Source organism: Schistocerca americana, chromosome 2 (assembly GCF_021461395.2).
Source record: "Schistocerca americana isolate TAMUIC-IGC-003095 chromosome 2, iqSchAmer2.1, whole genome shotgun sequence".
Lineage (NCBI taxonomy): Eukaryota > Metazoa > Arthropoda > Insecta > Orthoptera > Acrididae > Schistocerca > Schistocerca americana.
Genome location: NC_060120.1, coordinates 429,895,322 through 429,911,859, shown reverse-complemented (window position 1 = coordinate 429,911,859; position 16,538 = coordinate 429,895,322). Strand labels below are relative to the sequence as shown.

General features: G+C 43.3%; 1 protein-coding gene across 2 annotated transcripts in view; it reads right to left on the bottom strand.

The window, feature by feature from the left end:
- LOC124592273 (esterase FE4-like) overlaps positions 1 to 16,538 on the bottom strand; it is a 169,196-nt gene that overhangs the window by 130,391 nt on the left and 22,267 nt on the right. The window contains exon 1 of one of the 2 annotated variants that reach the window (XM_047131820.1): positions 7,824 to 7,933. The exons of the other annotated variant lie outside the window; for it this stretch is intronic. Coding sequence (XP_046987776.1) covers positions 7,824 to 7,874 — 51 coding nt within the window. The 5' untranslated portion in view covers positions 7,875 to 7,933. Of the gene's footprint in view, positions 1 to 7,823; positions 7,934 to 16,538 lie in introns of those variants that run through there. 2 annotated transcript variants of the gene reach the window in all.

Sequence of the window (16,538 nt, the reverse complement as noted above, 5' to 3'; positions counted from 1 at the left end):
CCCTTCGCAACTGTTCATGTGGTCGGTAAAAGCTTTCCTTGGAACAGAGCGAAATTTTATGCACTTTTAGAGCGTACGATACCATTTGCTTATGTCGGTGGCGAGCGAGAAAAAAATATGTTACATATAGACTTCGTTTGTGCGTGCAGGGATGTCATCGTGCATACCACCACCACCACCACCACCACCACCAAAGTGATCACTGCCATGACTTGTATAGACTTTGTATGATTTTTGCCAGGATCTGGATTCAATATCAAGGACAAAAAAAAAAAAAAAATCGGAACTTGGATATGTTTCATGACGCAGAGATGGACTTTATGCTACTGTACTGATTCATGGAACTAAGAGTACAGTCTAGTGAAATGTCTTGGGTATTAATAAACTGCTTCAGCTGTATTTAGTCTTATTTTTAGATCACAACCGGTTTAATGGTACCAGAAGCCACATCTTCAGGTGATCATATAACTAAAGCATTATAGCTGGAAATGCTTGGAACTTTGTGCCCAAATTCGTTGTCCGTCGGTACCAAGTTCCGTGCGTTTTCATCTCTAATGTTTTAGTTTTATGTTCACCTGAAGATGTGGCTTTTTGTGCCATGAAACTGGCAGCGATTTAAAAGTAAGACTAAATACAGCTGAAGCGGTTTATTAATACCCAATATGATTACTCAGAGCAGTGGTTGCCCTAACTACGAGGCTGTCTGCTACAGAAATATAGCTAGTGCGTTCTGTTTTTACAGATCCCGACCCGAATCACGAAAGGCGCTAGTCAGCACCATCCTAATGGATAGCTACATGTTCTATTTGATTGACTACCTTTCCATCTGGTAATATCCATGTTCCTAAATGAATGCGTTTATATTGAAATTTTGTGCTGTTTATCGTGAGAACATTTGGAACAGAATTTAAAAAAAGCCTGGAATAAAATTTTAAACTGTGTGTCCGTAGTGCTCAATGTGGTAAAAGAGCTCAATTACTATAAATGTGATGAAGACGAAGGATTCACAGATGTCTACGATGCATGCCCAGGGCACCAAATCATGCAGGATAGCAAAATTGCAAAGCTCGTTACTGATGAAGCTGACGCTGCCAGCATCTCGTCAACTAGTGGTCCAGAAAATGAAGATGAAGATATATTGGCTACTGCTGAAGCATTTGCCTGTTTAGATACTGCCTTGTGATGGTCTAGAGTTCTTTAGACGAAAGTGACCAGTATCAGATATCTGTCCTGAAGAATGTGCGTGACTTAGCTGCTCGTAAGAGGTCAGCCTTGCATAGACAGCCCAAAATTTAGGATTTTTAAGCGTTAACTCTGGGCAATGTACTGTACGTGCAAAAATGCGTATGTACTAATTTTTTCATTTCTAGACTGTACTACGTACATTCCTATTGTACTTGTCTTTGTAATAATAAAAGAAATTCTTGTTATTATAAATACATGTAGTTCTTATTGGTAAATTATTTAATTCGATTATCCTAGAACCGGTTATCAGAACACCCATGTCCCCCAATTATTACACGCTACTGTGCAGCTAACCTAAAACGAAGGGACAGAATTATCGTTTACATTAAATGAGAGGAGTCAGTGGTGACGTAGGGCAGGTGTTGGGATGCGGAGGAACTAAACCAATATTCCAGAGCGGGTTCAAAATCACAGGTATGAGGAAACCCGCAAAGGATTCCGTACATGTTCTTCACGCTGCAGGCATTCATTCATGAACGTCAATGTCAATGTGGCGAAGTGTACTTGGTAAAACCAGAGATCAATTAGCACTCGCGTGGTCGGAGTATGAAAGATGCCTGCTACTGGAGCAACGCACCAAATTAGCTATACCTGAAATGCTGTCGATCTAACAATTTCCAAGAACCCAGGGTGCTTGTTCGACATCATGGATGCGACAGCGGAAAAATAAGAGAGGCTGTTGGAATAACTAAATATCCCAAAAGCATGGCCAGAGATAATGGCTACAAGGTGCCGATGGCTGGGCTGCCAGCGATGCCAGTCCCACAGGCAATGTGCGTTCACTGTGAAGTTGCTGAACGAAACTCCGCCCAAGATGCGGTAGGTTCGTTAATGCAGCACCAGGTTCATTTGACCAAAGATGTTATGACAGTACTATTTGCAACATGTGTTCAAATGGCTCTGAGCACTATGGGACTTAACTACTGAGGTCATCAGTCCCCTAGAACTTAGAACTACTGAAACCTAACAAACCTAAGGACATCACACACATCCATGCCCGAGGCAGGATTCGAACCTGTGACCGTAGCGGTCGCTCGGTTCCAGACTGTAGTGCCTAGAAACGCTCGGCCACACCGGCCGGCTGCAACATGTGTACCGCAAATGGCCAAAGCTGCTGATGGTTGAAACCATTTGCGCACTTCGCATTGCTCGAACGCATATTCTGTATGTTTCGTTGTTTGGTCACCTGCAGCCCTAGTTGCCAACGCAAAACTTCCTTCAACACCAGGTTAGATTCCATAGTATCGAACCGAAAATACCGTATTTTGTAGTCAAAATATTATCATCTGTCATGCTTAGATTCACTGACACATAAGATCTATCAAAATCGGATCGTTTTTGGTGCAACCTAGTGAAACGTAGGAAACGCCCCGTCGGTGTGTAAACGTGCTACCTTCTATCTTATTACATTTCCGTATTAAGCTACTTTTAAAGCTTTAAGGTACAAATCCTATGCTTTCAGCTGTATTTGCTGGTCAGAAACAGTCTGAAAAGCTTGTAAGGGTGTTCCACGGTATGTTGCAGTGAGAAATAACTTATGCAAAAAATTTGATACGTTACACCCTTTCAGACTTAATTAGCATTGAAAGCCATTCAGGCCGTCGCGTGCGCAAATTCAAGCGACCGGCCAGATAGAATTAGTGTCTGATGTTCTCATAGTGTAGATGACAGCGCAAGGGGACTACTCACTTGTTGGCTCGAGTTTGATCCTTACTGCCGTCTCATATCGAATTTTTGTATCGCTCGTTCGGTTCTGGGAAACCAGACGACACCGTATCTGGTTAACACAATGTTTTATTATATCTTGCAGGCCAATATCGGATGCCCAGTCTCTTTCAGGTAAACATGTACAAAACCTGAGAGAATACACGAAGATGATCGGAATTTCGTAAACCACCCTATAAAGCATACCGGTAATCCAGATTACAGTGCACCAGATTCACGATGGTGTGGCCCTACGTAGTACTGTTTTTCATTGTGCTTTTTGGAATGCCAGTTTTACTGGAATATTCTCTCGTGATCCATTACTTCTTATGCCATCATATTTGATCTGATAACGCCGTACGTACGAGAAAATGAAAATGGTTACTTCAAATTTAGGCGCTGAGAACCACTGTAGCATATATGCATGCTCCTGATATCTGTTGATCTTACTGTGAACCGGATTTTTCAGTGCTGGACCTGTGCATTGTATATATGAACAATTATGAAAAGCTGTCTCGCCGATTTCTTTGATAATCACTTCCACAAGGGCTCAAAGCACAAATTTTCATTTCTGTAGGAACACTCGCTGGCTACACTGACGCCCATTTCTTCTTAAAAGTTGGAAGTTCTTGTAGGACTGCCCCACCATGATTTCATATCCCATGGTTCCTGCATTACAGTGTGTAAAGTTGATGATGGGGATTTCGGAACCTTTAAGACTTTTACTGGTCTCCCTACCACAGCAAAAGTTGATGTTCGTTGTAACGCTGTACATTTCAGAAATTTTGAAATGATGAAGTTTTCAACAGGTTACCGTAAACTATTGTTTAAAGTAAGATTCTTCATTAGAGTCGTAGGCGGCCACCGCTTTCTTCGAGTCACAACCAGGGAGAGCACAGTTTGTTATTGCTGCACAATCTGTATATGCCTTGCAAAATCTAGTGCCCGAATGTATAGATGGCAGGTAAATACCGACCTTGAAATACGAATTAAACCAAACTACTAGTTAAAACTGGAAACACAGTCTTAACAAAACTACTAGCCTTCATGCCTGAAGTGAAAAGACAGTTTTATCTGAAACTGAAGTCAGAGAGTGTGCTTAATGAAAATCGTGATAACGAGGGCCATGAAGTGTTGGGATAGTTTATAATTGTGTGTGTGTGTGTGTGTGTGTGTGTGTGTGTGTGTGTGTATGTGTGTGATGCATTTAGTACTATCTTTCTTTATGTTATGATTGTAGTTTCTCATTAATTACAAATTACACAGCAGTCCAAAATACCCTATTACCACTAGCCTGTATCTCAAAATTTCATGGATGAACATTAATAATAATAATCCTAAACATTAATTAAAATTTCATAAAGTGAGCACATGATTTTTCATAGGAAATATAGAATGTTGAGACTTTGTGAAATACCAAGTCAAACCTATGAAACTGGTGGTTTACCTACAAATTAGATTTTCACAAACATCTGTTTTCTTCAAAACTAGGTATCTGTGTTTTAGGCCCTTTTAGTTCTCAGTGCCTCAACTGAATAAACAGTTGAAGCTAGGCAATGGTGTGGAATGAAATAAAATATTTCAGATATATAGACCGCCTCAGAGGAAAAGAGTAGGTCGTTTTAGTTTATCAGTGAACCCAGGCATGGAAAAAAAAAATAAGGTTTGTGGAAGCACAATCTATTTTTGGAAAAAGAAAGGAAAAACTTCAAACTTTTGCAACACGACTAATAGTTGCTTTGCTAATAAAGTCTAAAACAAATCAGAGAATTAAATAAGCGTCTATAATATAATATTATTTCAGTTTAACGCGGCGTGGATATGGTTTAAATCACTTGACAACTGCTAGTCACAGACGTCTGATTTGTTTCCATTTCGTTGGAGAGTTGCCTCATAGTACATTTAGCTCTACGGTCTTTGCTCTTAGAATCGTCAGAAGAAATTCCTCTGATAGGCCTGAGCGTCCATTACCCATCGCTCGGACAGCATTTGGCCACAAAGAATCGACTGTATCTGGGAGAATCACGCAGAGCTGCTTGAGTAATCTCCACGAGATACATGTTTACGTTTCGCGATTTCTATGTTTCCTTTTCTCACCTCGCGCGCACCTCTCTCACCAAATGAAAACATAACATTTCCTTGACATAGCTAGCAAGTGAATTAAAATATATTCACATGACCACGGAAGACGAAAACATTATGTTATTGTGTATATCTCTTTCTCGGCACGTTATCCGGAGAGATAGGACGAATTCTCCGCAAACGCTAAGTGAAGACAGTCTTCCTCCAACGAGTTAAAACACAGACTCTGCTTGGTAGCGTCGAAGACGACATCTGTCAGTGTGGCAAGACAAATACTTCAGACAGTGCATGATTAAGATCGTTGCCAGCGGCACATCAGAGACGAAAACATCCAAACAAGTCGACAGTTGTGAAAAATTGCGTATTTAAATTACACGGAATGGATTACGACCATACTAAGGTTCTGACACAGACGTCTAACTTCTGAGACTGTCATTACATAATCTATAGAGATTCGGGTAAGGGAACCGAAGATCAATCAATAGATGCATCCTTAATAAGTCCTGGGAACCTAGAATTAGTCTAATTAAGAAGAGTAAGATACATCGCCATGAAAAGGCTTCGGGGGCAGGTAGAGGAATAACGGAGGTGCCGCCAGCACGCGTACCTGGACACGGGAGGAGGAGATAGATGGCGATGGCGGGGGAGGGGGTGGGGATGGGGAGACGGGGGGGGGGGGGGCGCCGCACCGCCTTTCTCATGAAGAGGTGGCCCATGAAGACAAAGCGGACGCCCCGCCCCAATTTTCAAGCAGGGGAAGCGGGCCGCGCCGCCGCGAAGACGACGACAGTGGGTTCCGCGAAACGTTGCGGAAAGCCAGCGACGACGCCGTTGCCGCGCTCAAATCCGCCATGGCGGAGGAGAGGGCGGAACTGGACGAGATGCGTCACGAGGTGACAACTCAAGGTATCCCTGCACCTCGCATGATACCTGAAGAGGTGCCGACCCCCCCAGTACGGGGGTAGACGCGGAAACCCAAACGACTGTCTCCCTGGCCGACGCGGAAATGCAGGCTGCTGGGGAGGTGGTCATGGAGCCGGGAACATCCGTCGAGTGCAAGAAGACGACCTCCTTGGAAACGGTGGTCCCTTCTGCCTCTGCAGATACGTAGACCGCGGAAGAGACGCCCATGGAGACCGACGGAGAAGACGACCTTCTCAATCTCTTGAATGAGACCCAACTGGTAAGGGTCCCATACAGACGAAGAATACTCTAAGACTGGACGAGAGAGAGAGAGAGAGAGAGAGAGAGAGAGAGAGAGAGAGCGCTACATATTGTTGCTTAATAGCACTGCACATAATTGTGAGTGTTCTTATTGGTGTGATGCATGCATAAATTTTCATTGCACTATGTAACTGTCACCTATCACGCCATCTGTCGTATCATATTACATACACTGCATACTTCAGGTTGTGTGTAACTTCTCGGAAAGAGATCTGGCGAACTAAAAGAGAAACAGCAATACAGGCAACACTGCTCCGTTCTGCTAGAACAACGTACGTATTCGTGTTTGCTGGAGGTATTTTATGACTATTGCATATGTGCAAGTGTAGCATTCGCGATGTGCGAGACTAAAAAAAAAAAGTAGCCTGAGTCGTAACTGCAAACAGGAATATATTGAAGGTAACGCATTTAGACACCGACGTCGCATTTCCGGTGTTTTTCTGTATCCTGTTACACAAAAATCGACGCACCTTTGATAGATATTTGAGGCATCAGTATATCTAAGCACGGCATTTTTTTAGTTCGCAAATTGTGATAACAAACCCACCGAACACAGCATTTTAGTTTTGGGACTATGGAATTCAACATGGCATTAAAATAAATTTGGGGTTGACAACTAGCGTTACAGGTGACCAAGCAACGAAACAGGCAGGGCTTGCGTTCGGGCAGTGCGAAAAACTCGAGAGGCTAGAAAAATGTTCATTGCTGCGTGAGCACAGCTTTGGCCGCTGCAGGAAAAGAACCTGTTATAAAAGAAGCCACAAGAGGAATATCAAACGTCATCGCCGTGCTCCAGGAAAACGCTGCCTCTAGGTGCAAGCTGCCGATTTGCTGTTGCTGCCCGTCATCTGTTAGAGTAGCACACGCAGTGTCCAGTCGTGCAGCTTCCTCTCCAAAGTATCCTGACGTCGAACTGTCCAGTCATATGCCGAATGTGACGTCGTATGTCACCTGACAAACGAAAGATTGTATTGCGATGAGCATCCCATGGATCCACCAGTTCAATCAGCCCTGGAGAAGACCGCTGTGAAGAGGGTCGAAACGTCGGTTGTCTAGTTGTTTTAGCATTTTAAATGACGCAGCCTAACACAAAAACATTTTAATCAAAATGATGGAATCGGTTTGCGTATAATTTTATTCTCCATTACCGGTTTTCTTGTCACATGCGAGTATCATAGATAATTATTGCCCTGGTAGCAACACATCAGCTGATCTATCTGAATGTATGTTCACTGTGTCCCCAGTGGGAGATGTCTGCGTTTGATTAGAAGGGAACCTACAAGACAGGGGGATCTATTATGAAGTAAGAACATCAGGCTTTTCAAGAAAAACCAAACTTCAAATAGGGAAGACACGACAAAACCACAGGAAGAAAAAAACATAACGAATGCAGGAGTAGTGGGGCGGGGGGGGGGGGGTGAGTAGAGGGAAATTTAGAGTAAGGGGAAAGAGACAGTTGAAATGTCGCAATCCTCAGCTCGGTAACGGAAAACAGAAAGACGGCGCCGTACAAAACTGTGTTGAGCCTAGCACTGACGGTCAGCAACAGTGTTGCCCGGAGAACTTACCGTCCCCATGAGGGCAGCGAACGCCAGCAGGACGTACGCAGCGAGTGCCATGGCGGAAGGCGACCGCGCGACTGGCGGAAGCACAACAGCTGGAGCAGCGGCATGGTGGCCTGGCCGGTCCCCTCTCTCTCTCGGCACGGCCCTGGGGCCCAGTCTGCGAGGTTCCCTGGGTGGGGCGGCTGCTGGTCGGCCTCACACACACCTCACCTGTTTCACAATACTAATACGCTCACACACCAACTTCCTCGTGAGCCGGCGGGAGGACGATATACGCTGGTGAGAAAAAAACATTATGAGCACTGTCCACAGCGTGTCTGGATGACGCGTGGTGGCGCTGAGGTCATATGAAGTGGTGAGGGAAGTACATTAAGCGGAGCAGACACGAATGTGGAATCATTCTAGTGTCGACAGGGTTGGCTAATCGGGAAATCCACTGATATACGCGACTTTGACAAAGGGCAGGTTGCCATCAAATGGTGGCTGGGAACGGGCGTATCGGAAATTGCGAACCTGATTGTAGAAAGTGGTGATATGAGGCCCGCCCGCTCTGTGGAGCAGGATGACGGCTATCTGTGGCAGATTTAACGACAGATAACAATGCTGGTGCAGGCGAAAAGTTTCGTAGCGCACATTCTGAACATGGAGTTCTACAATAGATGACCCCTACTTTCGCCATATTGACCCACCAGCATCGTCAATTATGATTGCTGTGGGCACAGGATCATCAAGATTGGACCATGGATCAGAGGAAACATGTCGCTTGGTCGGATGAATCGCATTTCTTGCTACACCAGGTCGATGCTTGTATCATGTGTGTTAACATCCAGGCGTGTGTGTTCACAAAATATGCTCCGTGCCACTAGTGGAGGCAGCATTACTCTATGGGTGACATTCACCTGGCTTCCATGAGACCTGTGATAGTCGACGGCGCCATGCTAGCTGTGGACTCTGGGACTGCGTGGCATTGTGGACCAGCTGCGTATCTTCGTGATTAATGTCTTCCCCGAGGGGGATGGCATCTATCTCCACGATAACTGTCCATGTCACAAGGCCAGAATCGTGCTGCAGGGTTTTGATGAGCATTACAGTGAACTTACGTTTATATGCCTAATATGGACCCAATGGAACACATCGATGTTGATGCATATTTGGAAACAGTCAGCTCATATAACAGACCAAGAAGAGTCTCTCAATCTGGCGTAAATGCTGTTATACGAGGACCAATGATAATGTTTCTGGTTTTGGTTTATTGGTGTATCTAGAGTAATAATGCACATTAAGTGTCAACTTTAAATTGAGACTAAGTAAGTTTGTATAAAATTTTGAAGTGTTCCCTTCACATGGGTAAACTGAAACTTTGCCCTCACAAATCTGTTTTGGACGGGTTACCACAGCGGAAGTTAAACAACAGGTGGTAAAGATTTATGTGAATTTTTTCCTTAATTTTCAATAAAATACCTGACTACAAAGTGGTAAGTGAGATTGGAAGAGATTTTTACGTACAACGATGCGTTTAATCGCTGGATTTCAAGCACACAATCTCATTCCAGAGATGCGGTACTTTCGTGATCTTTTGTTTGACACAACGAACAGGAACCAAGGTAGGAGGAAGCGCAGCATCGGTCGTAAATTTTTAATCTGTTTTATACGAGATCAATTTCAGCTATTGTGTAGCTATCTTTAGTGCAATTATATCCACGTCATGATGACTCATCGTAAATACAATAAAATGATGCCACATTAACATTACAGATAACAAACAGTACTGAGGATAGCTACACAGTGTAGCTGAAATCTATCTGCAATAAACAGATTAAAAATTTACGACCGATGCTACCCTTCTTTCTATCTTTGATCCATTAATACCGTTGTGAAGCACGCACTTCCTGATAGAAACAATCCTGAACGAACAAGAACACTTCTAATAGGGAGTGTGAGCCGCCAGCCGGTCGGCTCCTTAGATGTGAACTAGTTCAACACTGAAGGCTTCGCCCGGTGGTCATTTGTTTTTGGTTGTAGCCAAGGTTGCAGTGCGCGCAAAATACCGTGGCCCCTAGATGCGCAGTCAGCTTGGGAAGCATGAGAAGAGTGGCCAGTGATGGGAGGTCGCTCAGAGCGCTATAGAAGAAATGCCGAACTCTGGAAGGGCCTTCTAAACTGAAGCCTATGCTCACATTTTTTGTAAATCTTGAGTACGGCCCCTTCCCGCGCGCACTTGCATGCTGACCATTCAAAAAGATCTATTGTCACCTCTGCTTTAGTTAACATCTAAAAAAATTCGGCCAAAAAGGCAGCGATTTATTATTGCCTGGCTTGTTAACGATTTGTAACTTTCAGAGAAGCATCATGAGTGGCGAATTTCGAGTAAAACCTACACATTTCTGTAGTTTCCATGTCAAAATTTGCTTCTTTCGCCAAAACACAGCAGAGTTTACACTGTCTCACCTCACTGACATCTTGTGCAGACACAATCGCGAAAGAATTCTAAAACAGTGGTTTGTTAAGTTTATTAAGTGAGGAACTGAGGAAAATAAAGGCAGTAGTAGTTTAAACGTCTTCACATATGTTGTTCCACAACCCCTAGCATTTCGCGTTTCCCCAGCTATGGATGGTCCTTAAAAATTACATTCGTTCACCAAAAAAGTCCGTAGCTATTGGAATAACAGGGTAGATAATTAAGTTTTACATAACAACGGTATGGTAAAATACTCTCATCTTCGCGAGCTATCATTTACCAAAATCCCATTTCGATATCTGAAATCGTTAACGAAATATGGGGAATGTTGCATATATTTTACTCTGGCTTTGTCGCTGGCACGGCGCGATCGAAAATGAGTGTGCTACGTCACATCAGTTTTCTCGAGAATGGGGACAGACAGGTACCTCTACCTAAGTCTAATGAAAAATTCAATATGTTAGCTAAATTTCATGCTCAAAAACGTTGTGTAATATGCACCAAACCAAAATCATAGTGACCTATTTTTCATTGCCCACTTTTTAGAATTTCGCGTATTGTCTTACTTTCACGTAAATATCACAATAACTATGACCATTAACGAAATGGGCATATCATCATGAATCTGCTATAGCTGTAAGTAAAGCAAAAATGATTTTTTTACCGAATAGTTTCCATAAAATCATTTGAGAAAGACTGCAGGGTACGAGCGCCTCGATTCCGTCATCGAGGGCCGAAGAGTGGAAAAAACTTATCGGCCTCCCCTGCCGAACAAACGAATGATCTCGCCCAGCGCTTTGGACGAACACCGGTCACTGCGGCATCGAGTCAGATGAGAACACAGTGCGAGGTAGTCTTCGTTGTCTGCTGTGTTACTCGAGCCATGCGTATTCCATATCGGGGCCGCTCGCTTGTGTCGATAGCAGCCGTTTACGGCTAATGTATCTGAGCAGTTACTGCGTAACCGAAGGACGCCTTTCGCCAAGGGCAGCGAGGCGACGCCGAGCAGCAGTCGTTAGACGTGCGCGGTATTCCCACGTCTTGTGTTAGTGTGTATACCCTACAGTTCGGTGTCCTCTGTCGCTGTGGACGTGTTGATATCCCTGTGGGATGAATATCGCGTTACGTTGGCAGTATGGTTGTATGGTTTAGGGTCACTGTTGTAGGCCCAAGACGCTGCTTGGAAGTCAGATTGTCAGGCACTCAACTATTTGGAGGTAGCACGTTTTGGCCTGGGAATACGTCTCGCATCAGGACTGCGGATTTTATACTGAGCGCCCATTTCCAGCTACGGACAGCAATTTTGGATTTGATAAGTACTGGGACCCTGGCATCCAGGTTGCCTTTCAGGTTTGTGAGTGATTTTCCTGTGGCTGCCTGATATACTGCGGGGCATGTACTGTGTGTTAACTGTAAGACGGCAGAGTTGTGAGGGGAGTGCGGGGAGAGGAGGTAGTAAGCATTGGCTGGCAAGGGGAGAGGAGCCGTTGGGGGAGGGGGTGGGGGGGGGAGACAAGGCACGCTTACCACTTGCAGTGCTGGCACTATAAATTGCGCGTCATGCTTACACGAAAGCAGACGGAAGGCTTGGAAGTAAAACTCGCTTTAAATGTTGTTCGTAAACGAAACTGAAATCGTCATGTACATTAAAATCTATATATATGTAACAATGAATGTATGTATGTTTGTCTACTATGCGCTCACAAACCATTAATCCGATTGCCTTTGCTTTCAGCCAACAGGTTTACAGCAAAAGACTTCTCAGCTGGTTTATTCGCTCGTACTTTTGCATACAGCTCGTCCTTCCTCATACTCTCATCACAGGGGATATTTCTGCGTTGCAGCCACTCCAGCATTCGCACTTTCGTGTCAAACTTCGTTGGAGTTCTCTCTGTTTGTCTTTTATGGTAAGGAGCGTTATCCATAACTATTACTGAATTAGGCTGGAGATTTGGCAGTACCTTCTCTCCGAACCACTTCTCAAAGTTTGCCGAATTCATCTGACCGTGATAATCGCCCTTTGTCGACTTTGCCCAGAACATAAGTTGCCCTTCCTTGACGAACCCATTCTTGGATCCGACACTTGCAACTATCAGTCTTCTCAATGAGCTCCCCCGTGCAGTGACACCAACGACACTCTTTTCACGTAAGTCACCCTTCCTCTGCCAACATTTATCAAACGTTAAGTTATTATCGATCCACGATTCATCGAGATAAAATATTTCTCTGCCCGCTTCCCTGAAGTTCTTCATGTCAACACTGAAACGAGATCGCCAGTGCACAATGTCTGGACGCTCTAACAACACATTCCTCTTGTTTTCCACCTTACGCCATATGAATCCCATAGACAAAAGTAATTTTCTCAGCGAGACAATACTCCACTATTTTGTCGTGCAAAACTGGAAGCAGTGTTCGCAGGCTCGGCACAATCTCCCGCACTGAATAAAATTCCGCTACCGTGTCGCGAATGACACGCTGGTTGAAATCATCGATCATTACTTCGATTTCTCCTCTTCTTTTCCTAAGTTAAAAGAGAGAGAAAGATTTATAAGGCAATGCCTTCTGCACTGCATGTATTTTTTTGAATTTGGAAATGTACTGTAATATGAATGTGTTTCGAAATAATACATTAACCAGTGGTGTTTCCATACAAAGCAACACGGTAGCAAGGAAAAATGAAATATAAGGTAATTTGGACGAAATAGGGGGCTCCTTCAAAGTGATCGCGAACAAAATATCTGAAATGGAAACTCACCTTTTCTTGCCAGGCGTTTGTGGTGATACGCCAGGATGATTCTTGGAAAACTGTTTGAATCTTCCAATGCTACGCATGCTTTGTCTTGTGTATGTAGCAGCTCTCACTGAAGATTTGTAAATGGAGTGAAGCAATTTTTTCTGCTCCCTTTCCCTTTCGCAGCATTCAATCACACGCAATATAATTTTGCGAGCATCGCTACGTAATAGTGGTTTCCTTCTAACCGTAGGCCTACCGGTAGGGGTAGCTGGCGACTCCCGAGATGGGCCAGCAACTGCCTCTTCACTCATTTTGATAATGTTTGGCACAACTGCACAATAAAAACACGCAAAACAGTACAGCGCAAAACAATAACGAAGCAGACGACAATGGTTACCTTGTACAACACAGTCAGCTACGTAATGTTGGCAGCAGTCGAAACTGCGTGCCTATCGAAGCCTCCCGACGTTTACCGACTTCTACAGATTCAGGACTAGGGAGAGGTCTACCATCTAAAAGTTTACACACTGTATGTGATCGCTTGTTTCTGTATTGGGCTGTCTCTTGCGATTCTGAGCACGTTTCGCAAATGTGGGCTAATCATTAAATTTACTATTGGCAGCTTTGGCACTGTTGTCATAGTGCTGAGTGGTGTGGTTTGTTAGTGTATGTGCAAGCTTCTGGTTTTACATTGTCAAGGGAGCTGCATGCTCAAGTAGTTGGTCTGAAACTTTCTTGGCGTTTGTTTCTTGTGGTCGCCAGCTTGCCCCTCTCATTGGTGCATGTATTTTCTTGTTTTAGAGGTACTAGGATTAATGCAGTTTGTAAACTGCAGGGGAACTAAGAGGGAGCCTGGAAGTGGGCCTTGCTGTACTGCTGTGTGTGTCTCAGTGGAAATAAGTCCACAGCTAATTAATCCTTTATACACTACTGGACGGACGTATCTTATGTCTTCGCAAAACAGGTGATAATTTAAAGGGTTTCATAAATTCACTGTAGCTAAATTAACTAACATATTGTCACAACACTCAACACCCATACAGAAAAACTCAAGTTTTGTATTGTTGCAACCGCACTACTAGAACGCAGCAGTGAGCATTTAGGCAAGATGGCCACAGGCGCTGAGACAGCGTATGTGTACCTGAAATTCGTTCATGTCTGTCAGCCGCAACAGTACAACACTTAAGAACAAAGCTCAGAAAAGAAAGATCCACCAACTGCCTACTCCATTCCGCGATGATATGTGCAGTTTGAAGCTTCAGGATGCTTCTACAAGGGGAAATCAACGGGTCCGCCTGCAGTGAGTGAAGAAACGGTCGACGGCATGTCGTCGCGTTTCGCACGTAGCCTACAGAAGTGGCCAAACAGAGCAAGCAGAAAGTTGACAAACCACAACTGGTTTTGGGGAAGATCTTAAGCAAAAGACTGAAGCTGAAGCCTTCTGCAATTACTACAAGCTCTGACTCCCAATGACAAAGTCAGAAGCTTCGAATTTTTGGCATAGTTGCAAAAGCTGATGGAAGAGGGTGGGTTTTATGAGAAACTCATCTTCAGTAATAAAGCAACATTTTATGTGAATGGCACCTAAACTGGTACAAGGTGCAAATCTGAGGCCAGAAAATCCCCGCACTATCGTGCAAACATTCGAGTCACCACAAGTTAGTTTTGTGCAGGTTGAAAGTTTATGGTCCCTTTTTCTTCTGCAATAAGACATTTGCAGGACATACGTAATGGGAAAACTGGCTCATCCCACAAATGGAGATGAACTTTGTGGACTTTGTCTACTAACAGGGTGGTGCTTCACGTCACTTTCACCATGTTGTTTGTGAATTCTTAAACAGGAAATTGCGGAACCATTGGATCGGTTGATGATCAGCAAGTTATATCATTGCCTCCACGCTCTACCGACCTAACACCACGTGATTTTTTGTGTCGGGTTATGTGAAAGACTCAATTTGTCAAATAATATAGCTACAGTAAATATGCAAAATCGCTTCAATCATTTGCAATAATTTGTAAATTGTGTACTGATCTACTGCATTTCATTGTGCTCACCTCTTATGCTGCTATCTCCCTTTGCTGCTCCAATGGTCTTAAGCTGATGTATTGCTGGCTATAGTCAGCCATTCACTATTTTAACTCTTACTTTCTCTAATCGAGCATTTGACTTAATTTAGTTGCTGCAAGGAGGTTCTATTTTAATGTCACTACCATTCTGGCAAAGATCGTTTGCTATAATGTGCAATAGTGCCCAGTTAATTTTATAACTTTCGGAATAATCTGAATGATTCGTACTAAATTATTCACTACCATTTATGTCAAATCCTTTCTCTAAAGCTATCTGTAAAAATCTTTGGCAGCGTTATCGAGAGGTTGCCATTGGTATACTACTGTGTTTGCCGACGGCAGAGTTTTAAAATGTAAAACCATTTTCGCGTTCACTGTGGCCCTTGCATGTACCTAAATTCAGTACTCTGAGTGTTTAACATTTTGAGAGACCTAACTTATTGCAAACATTTGATTGGCCATGGGCGAGGAATTTGTGTTAGAACAAAATGTTGCAGCCTGTCCACCAGCATTGGCGTATTTGGGTTAACATTATGGATATATTTTTGGTGGACCTTCTTGTATTCTAATGAACTATACTGTAACAACCGGCTTGGACCAAGGCCAGTAATTTAGCTGCTCATGATTGTTACTATCATCATCATCATTGCTAATATCATTATCGCTTGACCTGAAGCGCTTGGTCGCAAATTGCTAATATTGTCTTGACTCGTTTGTGTATTTTTACAAATTGTTCTGTGCTTTTAACATTTTGATATTGTTTGATTTTGTTTAAAGGTCATTGACTCTTCCATCTTAATTTTTATACTTTGCTGATAAGAGATTGTTTTGCGTAAGGGATAATGAATTATTGTTTATGGGAATACGGTTTAATTTGCCCAGCAGCTTACCACTCCGCAACTAGCTGCTTACTGCGTCATTACTTTTTGCTTATTTTTTACTGTCGGTACTTTGTCATAATGAGTGATGAAGCGGTTCCTGGCCAGTCCCGCAGTGGAGTGATGAAATTTCGAAAAGAAATGTAAGAATCAGACGTTCTAGCCAAGCAGGGCGAAAAAGTAAATGAAATATCGCAAAAAGTAGGCGCGATAGTAGAGAAACTAATCAAAATAATGAAAATTACAGAAAAATTAATTCCTAGGTGCGCGATGTAAAAGTTAAATTCGCTCAAGTGAAAGTAAACAAATTAGCTGAACTTGCTGAGAAACCAGACCAACTTGGAAAGTTATCGGCAAGTGCGCCAAAGTAGAGAAGTCAGAACAGCTCATGGAAATTTCGCACAGGGTCAATCAATTGTCTAATACTATGGAGAAATAATTTTGCCCTTTAACCAAAAAAAAAAAAAAAAAAAAAAAAGGATACACAGCTCGAAGTACGTTCGATAAAAAAATGTAAGTGGGAGGAAATCAACGATTATGCTTTGAACGGGCACTATGCGTAGCATATACTATAGAATAAT